Consider the following 14,036-nt stretch of genomic DNA (forward strand, 5'->3'; position numbering starts at 1 on the left):
AATTTTAAAGTTATTATAAATAAATCTGCTATAATTTCTTCCTACAATCCTTGACCCATATAATTAACGATTCCTTATTCGGTTCAGCCTTTTATTGAAAGGCTTTATTATTTTATAACATTGTTCGGCAAACTCAGTTATAAGACATAGGGAGTCCCAGCACTTTCATTAAAACATTGCTTTAATTTTTTAGACCCATGCATTTTACAATGTTTATTAGGTCATTGACCCCACAATGAAAACCATTGCTTTATTTGCATGACAATCCATACAATTTGAACCTGAATATTTATCAAAATCAACTAATTTTACATACTGACAATGAAACATGGCACAATGTTAAGAGTTCTTGGACAACCTATTAATACATTTATCTTTACAAATATTCTCTCCATTCACTCATTAAGATCCTGATAAAAGCCTAGGATATTATACCATTTCACAGTTACTCATTTTTTACTACAGTTGAATGTATGCTATTATTAGCCACTGTTGATAGTATGATGTGGCAAACTGTGACCCTGCTAATGTTTAGCATACAAACAAGTAGCATGTTGGATTCATAAAGCAAAAAAAAAAAAATAATGATAAAAAATCCTTTAGAAAATATAGTACTTCAGGGTATCAAGTTTCCCATGTGTGCAGCATTCTCTATGTATTATGAAATACAGTGGATTTAAAAAAAAACAAAAACAAAACAATGCCAAGTCTATATATATGCAATACAAAAATATCAACTAAAATTACATGAAAATTTCAACAGCATTAATAAATGCTTGTATAAATTACCATACATGCAATGAATGCACAGTGTGTGTTAACAGTGTATGATGAAAAAAATAAAAAGAGCAGTAATTTTTTCTTAACTCCCATCTATGTAAACAACACAAATTACACATAATTACAATACTCTTTTCGGGTGAGATATCATCTTTTGGGAGATGAGTAACTGAGGTACCTCACTGATGACCTCTTGTACAAAAGCACCTCATTAAGGCACGTAGCAAGTTAAATTAATTTTTTCATATATATATATATATATATATATATATATATATATATATATAAAAAACAGTAGTTGGATAGTGGCACTTATTGGTTTTTAGTGTCTAATGAATAAAGTATTGATTGGCAAAATCATAACAATACATCGGTCTTAGTCTGAATTAAGAATTGTGCTGCAGCCTGTCACCTCATCATCATAATTCCACTGGATTCACAGCTAGGTGACTTGGATTTACACCAACAAGATGTAAATCTGTAAAATCCCTCGTGATTTGGCAAAACTGTAACTAAGTTGATAAGCGAGTTTCCAAATCCAGATTGGAAATCATACATTTCAAGTGTTTTCTCGGTGTGAGAGAGAACCGCCCTAAACCTGTTCGCATGAACAAGGAGTTTACAGAATCAGCTTGTATTCTGGGAAATCAGGGCTGGCTGTACCAGTGCATAGAGCGCTGAAGAGCCCTCTCCCAGCCCTGCAGTACACTTCTGTACGGACTGCCCTTGTCCCAGTCTGCTTTACTCCTCCGGGGAAGGAAATGTTGGTCAGTGGTCAAAAGCTTCTTCAGCTCTTCTTGGCTCCTCCAGTAGCCTACAGGACAATTTAGAAGAAAAAAAGATTAACCCTTTATTCTGACATCTGAAATTTGTGTACCAATTATGATACAACAGACTTTATAGAGTTAAGACGAATAAAGCCTAGATAAGGAATGGTTTACTTTTTGCATTTTAATGTGTCTTGTTCCTCACCTGTTCCTAGTCCTGCAACAAAAGCAGCTCCAAGGCAGGACATGTCAAAGTGGCTTGGACGTTCTATCTTACGTCCCAACAGATCAGCTGTGAGTTGCATGATGAAATTATTGGTGCAAACACCTCCATCTGCCCTGTAAATGTGTAGCAATATGCAAATGTTCAGACAGGCAGGATCAAGCTATGTAATATGACAAACTAACAGAGCGAGACCCTCACCTGATTTTAGTGATAGGAATACGGGTTTCTCTGAGCATGACTTCAAAGAGCTGCTTGTTCCTGAAAATCAGAATCAGAACATACACAATCATATTAAACTGCTAACTTGTTTAAATAAAAATAAAAAAAAACTTGTATTTTCTCATGAGATGGGGTTGGTAAGTTTAATATATTTTTGACAACATTAAAACGTACAGCATGAAAATGGATATTCATTTTGAGATTTGCTGGAGATAACATTTTATTAAAGTTAATCTTTATATAATAACTTAATCTAAGCGAGAGAACAATCCAAAAATCGATCAATATAAAAAATATATGAGAATAACCTATGTATCATGCATCTCATTATGACATACATAAAGGAACAGAAAAAATTCCACGTGTGTGTGTGTATGTATACATGGTCCAATCTCAAATTTAGTTAGAAGTGGCCTAAGAATTTGAAGGTTTTCTGGGGATAAACTTTTCTATAAATTGCATAGTGTGACCACTGCCTGCCATTAAAAAAAAATAAAAAAAATAACCTGTTGTGATGGTTTAGCAATAGTGGTGCATTAATTGCAGAGAATTAATTTTTAGTTTATCAATAAATCTTAAGTGTTAAATACTAAGCTAAATTCAACAAATAGGATTGGATATGCCTCGAAAAACACATACAGTTGACAAAATCTATTTCCATTGTCCTATAATGTTCTGATGCTCAAATATTTTCATTTCCACCAGTATTAATCATTTATTAATGTTATCTTGCATTTTATCAGAACAAGAACAAAAACAGATGATTTGAAGCAATCCAGCACTATGTATAGACGGTTTCATCGGGCGCACGCGCCTGGCCCTAAGTTAACTTCCGGTCTCTGTTGTGTATATCGGTCTGGCTGCGGTGCCATCTACAAACGCAGTTAAAGGCAAGGTGATGAGTAGACTGAAGTTGGGCTCAGGTGGATGTGCTGAGAGGATGTGTTCCCATACATTTATTCATTTTTGGAGACTCACCACGATTTTAAAACTGATCGATTTTCAAAAAGGCTTCGTTGAATAAACACGAGTAACGTTATGTACTGCACGTTTAATAATAATAATAATCCCTTACATTTATCTGTTTAAATATCAAAACGAGGCACGGGTGTTTTTATATTGCTATTTACAAAGGAAGACTTGCATGTTATATGCCTTCTAACGCAGCGTTTGTGAGCATAGTTCTGCTTTGTTTACAGCTGTTAATGTGGAAACCTCTATTTCTCGCGCTTTATGCATCTCCTGCTCGGAAATAATTAATTTGCATTTTCATTAAGTCCACCTGATTTACGCAGCAAACATATTTTGTTTGTTATCAAAAAAACTCTACTCTAGAGGGACTTGGCTGTTTTTATTGATTCTATTTGGAAGTCTACTGGAAGTTAAGTTAGGTCCACAAAAGCGAGCATGTGCAGTAACGTTTGTTTATGTTGTTGTCGTTGAAACCGTCTATATGAGAACTGATTGATTAATTTGGTTGCACAGTGTACTAATGTCACAAATTAACAATCTTTTTCTTTTATTAGGGGCTGATATTTGCCCATTTTTCCCGAAGCCCTGGTTAATTTTTCATTCTGACACAAACAGTCCCTTCTGACGTTTTACAGCTTTAACAGATCACATTCTTTGACTGAGGAGAGATCTTATGTTGATACAGTCAGATCTTTCAAGCTCACCTGAACACTATAGACTCCAGAATAGCTCGGACTAGATGTCTCTTGGTTGTGGATGGTTTTAAGCCCATGAAGGAGGCACAAGCTTTAGGATCATTCAGAGGGGCCTGCACCACATAAAGAGAGAACATCTTGAAATGACATGACACCATTTAAAAACCTCTCATATTTACAACAAATCCTTGAGATAACAGCGACTTAAAAACAGTATCAAGAATACACACAAACACACACACCTGCAAGCCGCTGAAAGAAGGCACAAAATACACGCCGTCTGAGTCTTCCACACTAGTGGCTATGGCCTCAGTCTCCATCACATCAGAAAAGAGCTCTGTAAGACAGGCACCAAAGAAATGACACTACAATAATGCATCTACGATCTGGAATGTTTTATGTTTTTATGTAGTGAAAAATATATATTCAAGTTCAGATATGTGTAACCTTGTAAATGCACATTAGTCCTCGTCCTTACCAAGATCCTGGGCCCATTTAATGGCAGCACCTGTTCCAGCGGCATTACCTTCAGCCAGATACACAACATCAGCACCGATCTTCCAGCCCACCAGAGGATAAAGGCCTAACCAGAAAACAGATGAAATAAAGAGATATAAAGAGAGACCAACAAATTGTACCCTAACCTAAAGTGATGTACATGACTGTTCAAAGGTTCCCTATCTGTCGGTCACTACGAGTTATGTCGAACGACATATGTGGTCTCACTTGGGAGGCCAATCATCTCTGAGTTTAAGAGAAAATGCCAATGAAAATTGGCTAATGGATTTAACATACCTGAGCCACTCCCCATGCCAACGGGTATAAATAGGGCGACAAGTGCATCCACTCATTCGATTTTTGCTTCGGAACCGAGTAGTTGATGTATCCAGTCTCTACAAAGCCTTTATCTGTGTGTTGGAGAGCCGTTCCTGGTCGGTGTGACGGCGCAGTACAGCGGTGTCCCTGTGAGCGATTCCCCTGGGCGCTTCGGCTAAAAGTGCAGTTTCAAAAAGAGCAAATCACAGACGATTCGCGTCTTTTTCAAGATGCCGTTTCGTCCGTGTCCTTCTGAATGCGGACATTTCCTGTCTTCGGTTTGACGGTCACAAGCGTTGTCTGCAGTGTCTGGGCGTCTAACACACTGAGGCTGCGCTCGTGGATGATTCATGCATCTATTGTGGGCGTATGAACATGGCAGCGCTGCGATCGCGTCTCTCACTCCTCAAGGAGAGTGCAGCAGACCCCTCTGTCGCCACCCGTCCCGGTTTCTCTGGCTCGAGCAGGGGACCGCCGGCTGGCGCTCTGAGAGATCTGAGGGTTACAGTGGGAGCTTCTCCACCGGGCCACGCCCCACTGGGCTGCTGCTGAATCTGACTTGGAGTTGTCGGCCATGTTTGCCCGGGCAGCCGTGAGTATCGGGCTGGAGGTGACTACACCGGCCAGCCCCGAGCACTTGCTGCTGGATGATTGGTTTCTCGGTGCGGAGCGCGGCTCACAACCTCATTCTGCCCCAGTTCCTTTCTTTCCGGAGGTGCATGAAGAGGTGACAAAGTCGTGGACGGCCCCTTTCACGGCCAGAAACCGCTTGTCTCCCTCTTCCATCCTCACCATCCTCGATGGCGGGGCAGCCAGGGGGTACGTGGACATTCCCCAGGTGGAGAGAGCGGTTGCGGTGCACCTGTGCCCACAAAATGCCGCCACTTGGAGGAATCTTCCACGTCTCCCATTCAAGGCCTGTAAGCTGTCGGCCGCTCTGGCTGCCAAGGCTTACAGCGCTGCGGGCCAAGCTGCCTCTGCCCTGCATGCCATGGCTATCCTGCAGGTACACCAAGCAAAGGTGCTGAAATCAATGCACGAGGGTGGTATCGACCCGAGGTTGATGCAGGAACTGCGCACGGCGACTGACTTTGCCTTATGGGCGACGAAGGTCACGGTGCGGTCCCTCGGGAAGGCGATGTCTACGCTGGTGGTCCAGGAGCGCCATCTCTGGCTGACCCTGGCCGAGATGACAAAGCCCGCTTTCTCGATGCTCCCTTCTCCCAGGCAGGCCTGTTCGGCGACACGGTCAAGGACTTTGCCCAGCAGTTCTCGGCGGTGCAAAAGCAGACTGAGGCCATCCAGCACATCTTGCCCCAATGTGATCTTCTTGTGGCGACCATTCCATCGCGGGCAGCGCCTCAGCCTGAGGTCTGACTCGGTTACGCGATTCAGTTTGTCCGGTGACCTCCCACATTCAATAGCATCCTCGAGACTTTGGTGGCAGTCCAGGACGCCTCTGTCTTGTGCGAGGAGATTGCTGTCCTGTTGGCGAAGGATGCAATCGAGCCGGTCCCTCCAGTCGAGATGAGGACGGGGTTTTACAGCCCTTACTTCATCGTACCCAAGAAAAGCGGTGGTCTTCAGCCTATCCTGGATCTGCGAGTCTTGAATCGGGCCCTGCACAAGCTCCCATTCAAGATGCTGACGCAGAAAGCCCCTGTAGTGGGCTAGGTGTTCACATGGCTTGATTCCCTACAGGTAATCCCATATGTGTATTCTTCCACGGTAAGGTTTCCCTCTTGGCAAACCCGTGTCTTCCCTTGACAGACCCGCTCTGTCAGTCTCTTCTGGCAGCTGTTCCATCCCTACTCTAAGGTAGGACCCACCTCAGAGACCCATTCCATATGTAGTACTGCCCCCCGGGCCAGTCCATATCAGTATCTCCACATGTCACCTCCCTACGGGTAGGATGTGGTCTCCGTAGCGACCTTTTCCTAAGGCTCGCTTCCCCATCGTCTTGCCAAGCTGTATGAACAAATAGGGAAGATTTGAAGCAATCTTTCTCCGAAGGTTGAAATCCCTTCCACTAACTTTGTGTGGGCGGAAGAGCAGCGTGGCCTTCTCCAGCAGCGGTACCAAGGTCAGTGAATTTGCGCTGGGGCTTTGGGAAGGTAACGACCTTAAGCATAGCTTTTGTGGCACGCCAGGGCATGTCGACAATTGCAGCGCCACAGGGTTGTGACAGTGTTCAGGTTGTGCCGTTTTATTTAGACTCAGGTATTAGAGCTGTAATCGGCCTTAAAAGTTAGGCCCGACAGGACCCGAGCCCGACAGGTTTCGGCCCGAGCCCGACAAGTACATTTTGATTGACAGCTTTTTTAAAGCCCGAACCTGTTTACAGCCCGACATTATTCAAATGTGCATTCATTTTCGCATCTTTCTCGCGCTAATCTAAACACATCACATGACCGCTCGTTTACCTCGCAAACCGGAGCGCAAGCCCGAGCCCGGCCCGAGCCCGCGTAAGATGATAGAAATTAAGCCCGAACACGACCGAACCCGTCGGGTCCCGACGGGTCCCGTCGGGTTCGGGCAAAGATCTTCAGCTCTATCAGGTATGTTAAATCCACTAGCCAATTTTCATTGGCGTTTTCTCTTAAACTCAAGAGATGATTGGCCTCCCAAGTGAGACCCCATATGTTGTTCGACATAACGTCTCCGTTCCCTCCATCAGGGAACGAGGGTTACGTACGTAACCGACACGTTTGAGGTTGTAACGTGATTTTTAATGTTTATGAGAGAAGTCTCTTATGTTCACTGAGGCTGCATTTATTTGATCAAAAATATAGTAAAAACAGTAATATTGTGAAACATTAAGACAATTTAAAATAAGTGTTTTCTATTTTAATATATTTCAAAATGATTCAGCATCATTACTACATGATCATTCAGAAATCCTTCTAATGTGCTGATTTGCTGCTAAAAAACATTTGTATTATCAATGCTAAAACCAGTTGTGTTGCTTAATGTTTCGTGGAAACCATGATGCATTGCTTCCAGATTCTCTGTTATACATATAACAGCAAGAGAAATGCTGTTTAGTTTGCTTAGAATTATTCGTTTGAGTGGTTTATCATGGTTTATCATGTCTTTCATTCCAGTTTACTCTGAAAAACTTGATTGGTAAGATAAGATCAGCACTGTAATGTCATACCGGCTACAGACGTGTGTGGTTTGTTTCCTGTATTGATGTCCATGAAAGTCCCTGTGCCCATAGTAATTTTCACATCACCAATGTCAAAACAGCATTCTCCAAACATGGCTGCTTGTTGGTCCGCCATCTGTGAAAAAGACACGAAAGGTAGGGTTGTGGCACCAAAAAGACAAAATCAAACACACACACATATTATTAAAACTGCATGACAGCATTTATACTCACAACAGACATGATTGGGATGGGCACCCCGAATATGGATGGATCACATGTGCCAAATTTATGACTAAATATGAGAAAAAAAGAGCATTGATTGTTTAGTCAAAAGTGGACTAGACAGAATTCTTGAAATATCAGATTAATTCAGGGTGCATGAGTACCTGGTGTTCTGTACCCTGGGGAGGATGGATAGAGGTATAGAGAGAAGTGAGCAAATAAATCCACTCCAGCACATCTGATGATCACACACACACACACACACACACACTATGAGAACAGACAGAACAAGCACTACTTACAGAAGCACATTCTAATACACTGCATGGTCAAAAGACAGAACAACACACACACACACACACACACGATAAGACTTAAAAAGATCATTCACCCCCAAAAAATGATAGAACAATAAAAAAGATTTTTTTAAACCCACTTACTGTTGACCCATACCGTTTAGAATACTGTGCACCAGAAATCCAGACACGTGCATTCATTTTGAGAAACATTTAGATTGAATTTAAATCGTTATGTGCTATGGCAAAGTGGAATAGTTTTGGCCTGGTCTTCAAACGAAGCAATTGTATATTCAAGAATAGCAAATTTTCTCCTTTTGTGTTCCACGTTAGAAAGAAAGTCATACAGGTTTGGGACAACAGACAACATGAAGGTGCATAAATGATAACCTTCATTTTTGGGGTGAACTCTCTAACTCTGTTTTTAAATGTCTAATCTCTCAATGCACACGTGTTTGTACTGAAGTCCACAATCCAAAGGTAATGATCAGATAACAGCAATTATACAAATATAGTAACTAAACAGTTGTAACTGACCTGATAGGAATCAAATATTGCTGTTGCACTGGCATTAGAGTAATCAGTTGCATGAACCAGGCCTGCAATAAACAAATAAACAATAAAACACCACACATTAAAAAAAGTTATGCCATGCCAAGCTCAACAAGGAATTTTTCGGCTCGAGTTTATCTTCAGTTCTGTCTTCACAGCAGTTCAGTCAGTGTACTGTTTGAGTAAATGGATTACTCCGGGATATTGGTTTATTTAGACTAAGAGGGAGTGTTGGCCACATTAAAAAAGTAAATAACTTAAATAATTCGTGGATGAACGCTTACTGGAGACACGAGACGTTTAAAACTATTTAGTCCGAGTTGTGGAACTGGTTCAACCGGTTCACTAAGAAGAACCGGTTAAATCAAACTTCGTTTGTGAAATGGGCATCACTAGTACAAAGGGAAGATATATTTGTACGTAGTGTATTAAATCTGTGCATTAGTTTATTGGGCCATTTCTTTAAACAGTTTTAAACCTCAATTACTGGGCGCTATTGAAGAGAGTTTCTACGTTCTGACTGTAGTAACTGAACGCAACACACCGTTTGATTGCTGAATGGAGGATGACAGACAGCCGCAGCGGAGAGAAGAGTTTGTGAAATTCAATTTAATGACTTCAATATTAATCTGTACATCAGATAGAACCGCTTTAGAACAAAACGTTTTGGTGCTTTATAATGTTTTTGTACCTTTCGTGGGGCTCAACAATAACACAGAATAGTGCACGCACAATATCGGTTTGGATCGGTCTATTCTGACCGATACCTGATCAGCAGAAAATGCCAGTATCGGAGCCGATAACGATCCGGAGTATCGGATCGATGCATCCCTAATACACTCTCTCACTGGCTCCTGGCCACCCATATCAATGATATGATAAGTACTGTAAAATCATCACTGTATATATGACTGCTTATGATTATCTACTCATTACACTGGTGTGTTACATTCATTACTCTTTTGTCAAGTGTTGAGGGGAAATTGCTTTCTAAGAATAGTGTCAGTCAGTGATGTAAGACATCTGATCTGTCGCACGCTTCCATTGAGCTGATCACTCTGAAGAGCCTACAGATCTAACTGGTTAAATTACAGCAACCCCTCAAAGGAATCTTTGAGAACATTATGCACTCAGAAATTCAAATAACTTCTATACATCAGGACAACATTTCTATTTCATAGTGAAATACCCACCTTTAGTCAGTTTGTACAGCAGCCAGGTGTCTATGGTCCCAAAATAACAGGAGCCGTTTTCGACCGCCTGCCGCAACTGAGGAGAGAGAAGGTTAGGTTAAATATACCAGCCCTAGAGAAGACAAATGCTGAATGTCATATCGTAACTACTCCTGGTTTACCTGAGGGATATTGTTCAAGGCCCAGACAAGACGCAGAGACACATGCTGGGTGGAAAAAACTACCAGGCTGGCGGCAAGGAACCGCTTCTGTCTGGTGAGGAAGTGCAGCGTCTTCATCACGCCGTGTACGGTCTGCCATAAAACATACATGAAAAGAAATGTGCTTCAAAGTTTACCGAAAAATTTAAACCTGCTGAAAATGTATTTAAGTCAAGTCAAGCTTTAGTCTCAAACAGGAAAATAGTTTTTAAGTAATGTAAGAGGAAAATAACAAACATTCTGTTTTTTTATTAAAGTCAATTCACTGATGATCATCCAGTTCAGCTCTCTTCCAATAGTGTCTGTGCCATCAAGCCGAACAATAATGCCAGAAACTGTCCCCAATTAAGCAAGCCAAAGGTGACAGTGGCAAGGAACCAAAACTCAATCGTTGACTGAAACCTTGGGAGGAACCAAAAACTAAAAACCCTAAGAGGAACTTGAAGAAAAATAGAAAAGCAGACCCCAACCTTCAGTCTCGACCTCTGCCCTTAATGATAACATACTCAAAAAAATGTTCCTCAAATAACCAGTTCTACTTGTGACTGCATACACAGGGATGTTTGCTCTGAAATACCATGGCTTGTCATTTCTCACACAATCAAAAATGTCTTGTACAAACTGATAGACAATCTGTATCTCTGCAATGATGGGACAAAAACCAATTAGTGTAAATGGTACAAGCCAAACAACCATTTCCTGACCACACTGGGTTTCAAACACATAACTCAAATCTGCTTCTAATGGAGGAATTCTGCTGACTCAGACCTGCGCACTTTTAGCATGTGTCACAAAGATACCCACAGGCCAAAAATTCCCATCCACATTCCCTGTCAGCACCTTGCACAGATATTTAGTCGATCCGTGTCCGAGCAGTCAGAGAGGTTCTTGTTTCACAGCTGTGTTGCTCATTTAGCTCACAGGACTTGGAATGAAACACTCATTCACTGATGTACACAATGAACGATAAACTCTACAAAATGTCACGGTCTAAACAATACACAGTTTGTACTGTAAAATATTACTACAAATAAAAAAAACTTTTGGTATATATATATATATATATATATATATATTATATATATATATATATATATATATAATTACAATACTTCAGAAATCATTCTAATATCATGCTAATGGTCCTTAAGAAACACTTCTTAATATCATCATCAATGTTCAGAATAGTAATATTTTGTGTTGAAACAATTAAATCTTTTCAAGGTTTTTAATGCATTTATTAGAAATTTAAATATTTTGTATTATTAAAACTTTTGAACAGTAATAATAATGCAATAATGTATGAATAGTGAATGTCAAGCCAAGATAGTGGTCATGTGGATTATGTTGACTGATCTGTTCCAGTAATTGTCCACTGAGATTCTGACATTCTCTAGTATTTCTGCATGGGTCACGTCTAGACATAAAACACTCTCTAATACAAAAGTGTTCATCACAAGGAGAGAGAAATGTGTCTGAGGAGAGGACATCATGCACAGCAGCCTCACCTTCATAGTGCAGGACCTGTTCCACGATCTCACCAACTCGGCCGCCCTCAAGTCCTGCCAGGTGATGAAATTATGAAACGGTTTCCCCGTGTTTCTGGGGATGATAACAAAACAATTCATCCTACATTAGTCAGTTCACTCAGTTTTCTGCGGAACAATCACAGGATTCAGTGTATACAGACCTGTCCCACGTCATGAACGTTGCCCTCTGGGTTGAGATCCCGAGACTTTCCATCTGGCACATCTGTAAGCCAGCGTCTAAACCAAAGAGAGAGAAGAGGAGTCTTATCACTCCTCTAACCTTTAAAATCATGGACCTACATTCATCACAGAAGTTCTCAATCTTTTTGACTCCGAAGCCTCCCTTTGTCTGAGACGATATTTAAAGGCCCTTCCATCTAAACTGATATGCACCCCTGGAACCTCTTACAGTAAATACAACAATGATGTCTAAAAAGATTATGTCAGTTTAATGAGTTTTCACATCTTTATTTGTAGTGCTTCTTAGCATTTCAGTCAAGATGATGTCCCACTAATATATCAGACTGCACATCAACACGATTTACAGTAGCCCTGAAAAGTACATTACCACCTTCTCTTATCAAACATATGCTGGATTCATGTTTTAGATTCTCTTTCCATACAGCCTTATTTTTTTATATATATGTATTTTTAGTTTGTTTGCTTGTTAGTTGATTGATAAACATAAAATTATATTCGTAAAAGGCAGCATGTGAAAGTAATGCTACTGTATTTAATTGATATCATATTATATTATATATTTAAAATTATATTATATTAATATTTTCATAATATAACAATTTTTGTGTGACTTTTAAAGTCTAGTATACTTGATGTTTGAACTGTAAAATTATACAGTGTCCATATTACACATAAACATATGTGCAATAACACTATCTGCTGTGTATTAGTTGCACTTCCTGTTTTCTCAAAAAGTAATACACATGTATAATTAATGATACTTTATATAATAAACCTGTTAAAACTGCACATGCAGAAGAAGTAAATGTGTTGGGCTCGATTCATCTTTTTTTATTTATTTAAAAATGTAATTAAATGGTGTCTAAATGTAATTATAATACAATTTATCCCCACAAACACAGAGAGACTGATTGCAGTTTGCTATTTAAAGTGCAATATTTGTTAAAGATAATTTGTTTGCAAGCATGCCACTATGTTTGATGTTTTGACATCTGATGCAGTGACAAAATTTCTGAAAAGTAATTTAAGTGTCCAAAAAGTTTTGGGGGGCGTTGTATGTCTGACCTTGAACTGCTCCTTTGACTACAGTCACAAAGCCCTTCCACAGATCATCAGGTTCAATCTCGACCCATCCAGGCTGAGGATAAAGTAAGGACACCTGTAACAAGGAAGCTGCTATCAGATCTCTCACACAAGGAAGGCACTGGCACAATCCTGACAGGTCAGTCACTTACCTTCGCGGAGCAGGACCCCCTGATACTGGCGCTCTTATCGTACACATGGCACCTGATGGAGGTTGTTCCCACATCAACAGAGAGAATGAAAGTCTCACGTTTGCTGAAGCCGTTTCTCTGAGTCCCCATTGCACGATGCGTTCACTCAGAAAGTCGCTGGGATACTTTAGTTACCATAGCTGTGTGTGAGCATGACAGGGAGGATCCACACTTCAGTCAAATGACCCTTTTCAACTTTGCTCCGTAGACCTCGGAGTTTCCTCCGTAGACGTGAATGCCATACCACTGGCAGAGTTTTAATCCGTTAAAAGGCCGATTCAGTGTGTTCACATCATTGTTCTGAATGGACAGATGATAACCGAAAGCATAGGTATGTGTGCCCTAAACTCAATCGCGCAAGTGATCTCGCGATTTTAAATCGGCAAACGAAACATCTAACGTTTACTGTTGCGATTTCAGCCAAAAAAAAAAGAAAAAAAAAAAGAGTCGCTTATTTTCTACAGTGAGAGATAAAAGTTACAGAGAACTTGAAGTGGATGGGTCAATCTCAGTAGTGGGGCACCAAAATATAGGCGGTCATCGCACGTCACACATCAGTCGATAGGTGTGGAGAGTTCTTAAAGAGACAGAGCAGCAGTTTCAGCCCTGCTGACGTCATGAGGATTCGCTGCTAAATAATGGAGCTTTTCGGAAATTGACCCTTTTCACATTCCAGGGTTCTTACTAGGTGAAATATTCATATTTGGATGATTTTCTTTCAATCTTATTTTTCCCATAATAGCTGGCACGGCCATTTGTAAATTTATATGGGTGTGCTGGCCCTCTCAACCACTTCCAGCTTTTTTTTAGCTGTACAAAACAGCTAATTTTGCTGCTTGATATTGCAAATCGGTGTCTACAATATTATTTTTATGTATTATGTTAATTATAAACACACTGGTTTGTAGTGCAAAGAGTTTTAACGTTTACTGGACTTTGTTTC

The 14,036-nt window shown here is 40.5% G+C and overlaps 1 protein-coding gene across 1 annotated transcript; it reads right to left on the reverse strand.

Moving 5' to 3' along the window:
• Positions 1-89: 89 nt before the first annotated feature.
• On the reverse strand, positions 90-13,636 carry LOC113115471 (putative glycerol kinase 5). The gene is made up of 16 exons (XM_026283061.1): positions 13,055-13,636; positions 12,885-12,978; positions 11,780-11,855; positions 11,598-11,691; positions 10,051-10,182; positions 9,890-9,965; positions 8,682-8,743; positions 8,013-8,086; positions 7,858-7,918; positions 7,633-7,759; positions 4,138-4,242; positions 3,902-3,996; positions 3,669-3,772; positions 1,972-2,031; positions 1,753-1,886; positions 90-1,594 (listed from the first exon to the last, which is right to left on the reverse strand). Exons 1-16 carry the CDS (start codon positions 13,181-13,183, stop codon positions 1,428-1,430), a joined length of 1,590 nt encoding a protein of 529 aa, XP_026138846.1. The 5' UTR covers positions 13,184-13,636; the 3' UTR covers positions 90-1,427.
• Between the last annotated feature and the right edge of the window lie 400 nt (positions 13,637-14,036).

Source organism: Carassius auratus, chromosome 2 (genome assembly GCF_003368295.1).
Source record: "Carassius auratus strain Wakin chromosome 2, ASM336829v1, whole genome shotgun sequence".
NCBI lineage: Eukaryota > Metazoa > Chordata > Actinopteri > Cypriniformes > Cyprinidae > Carassius > Carassius auratus.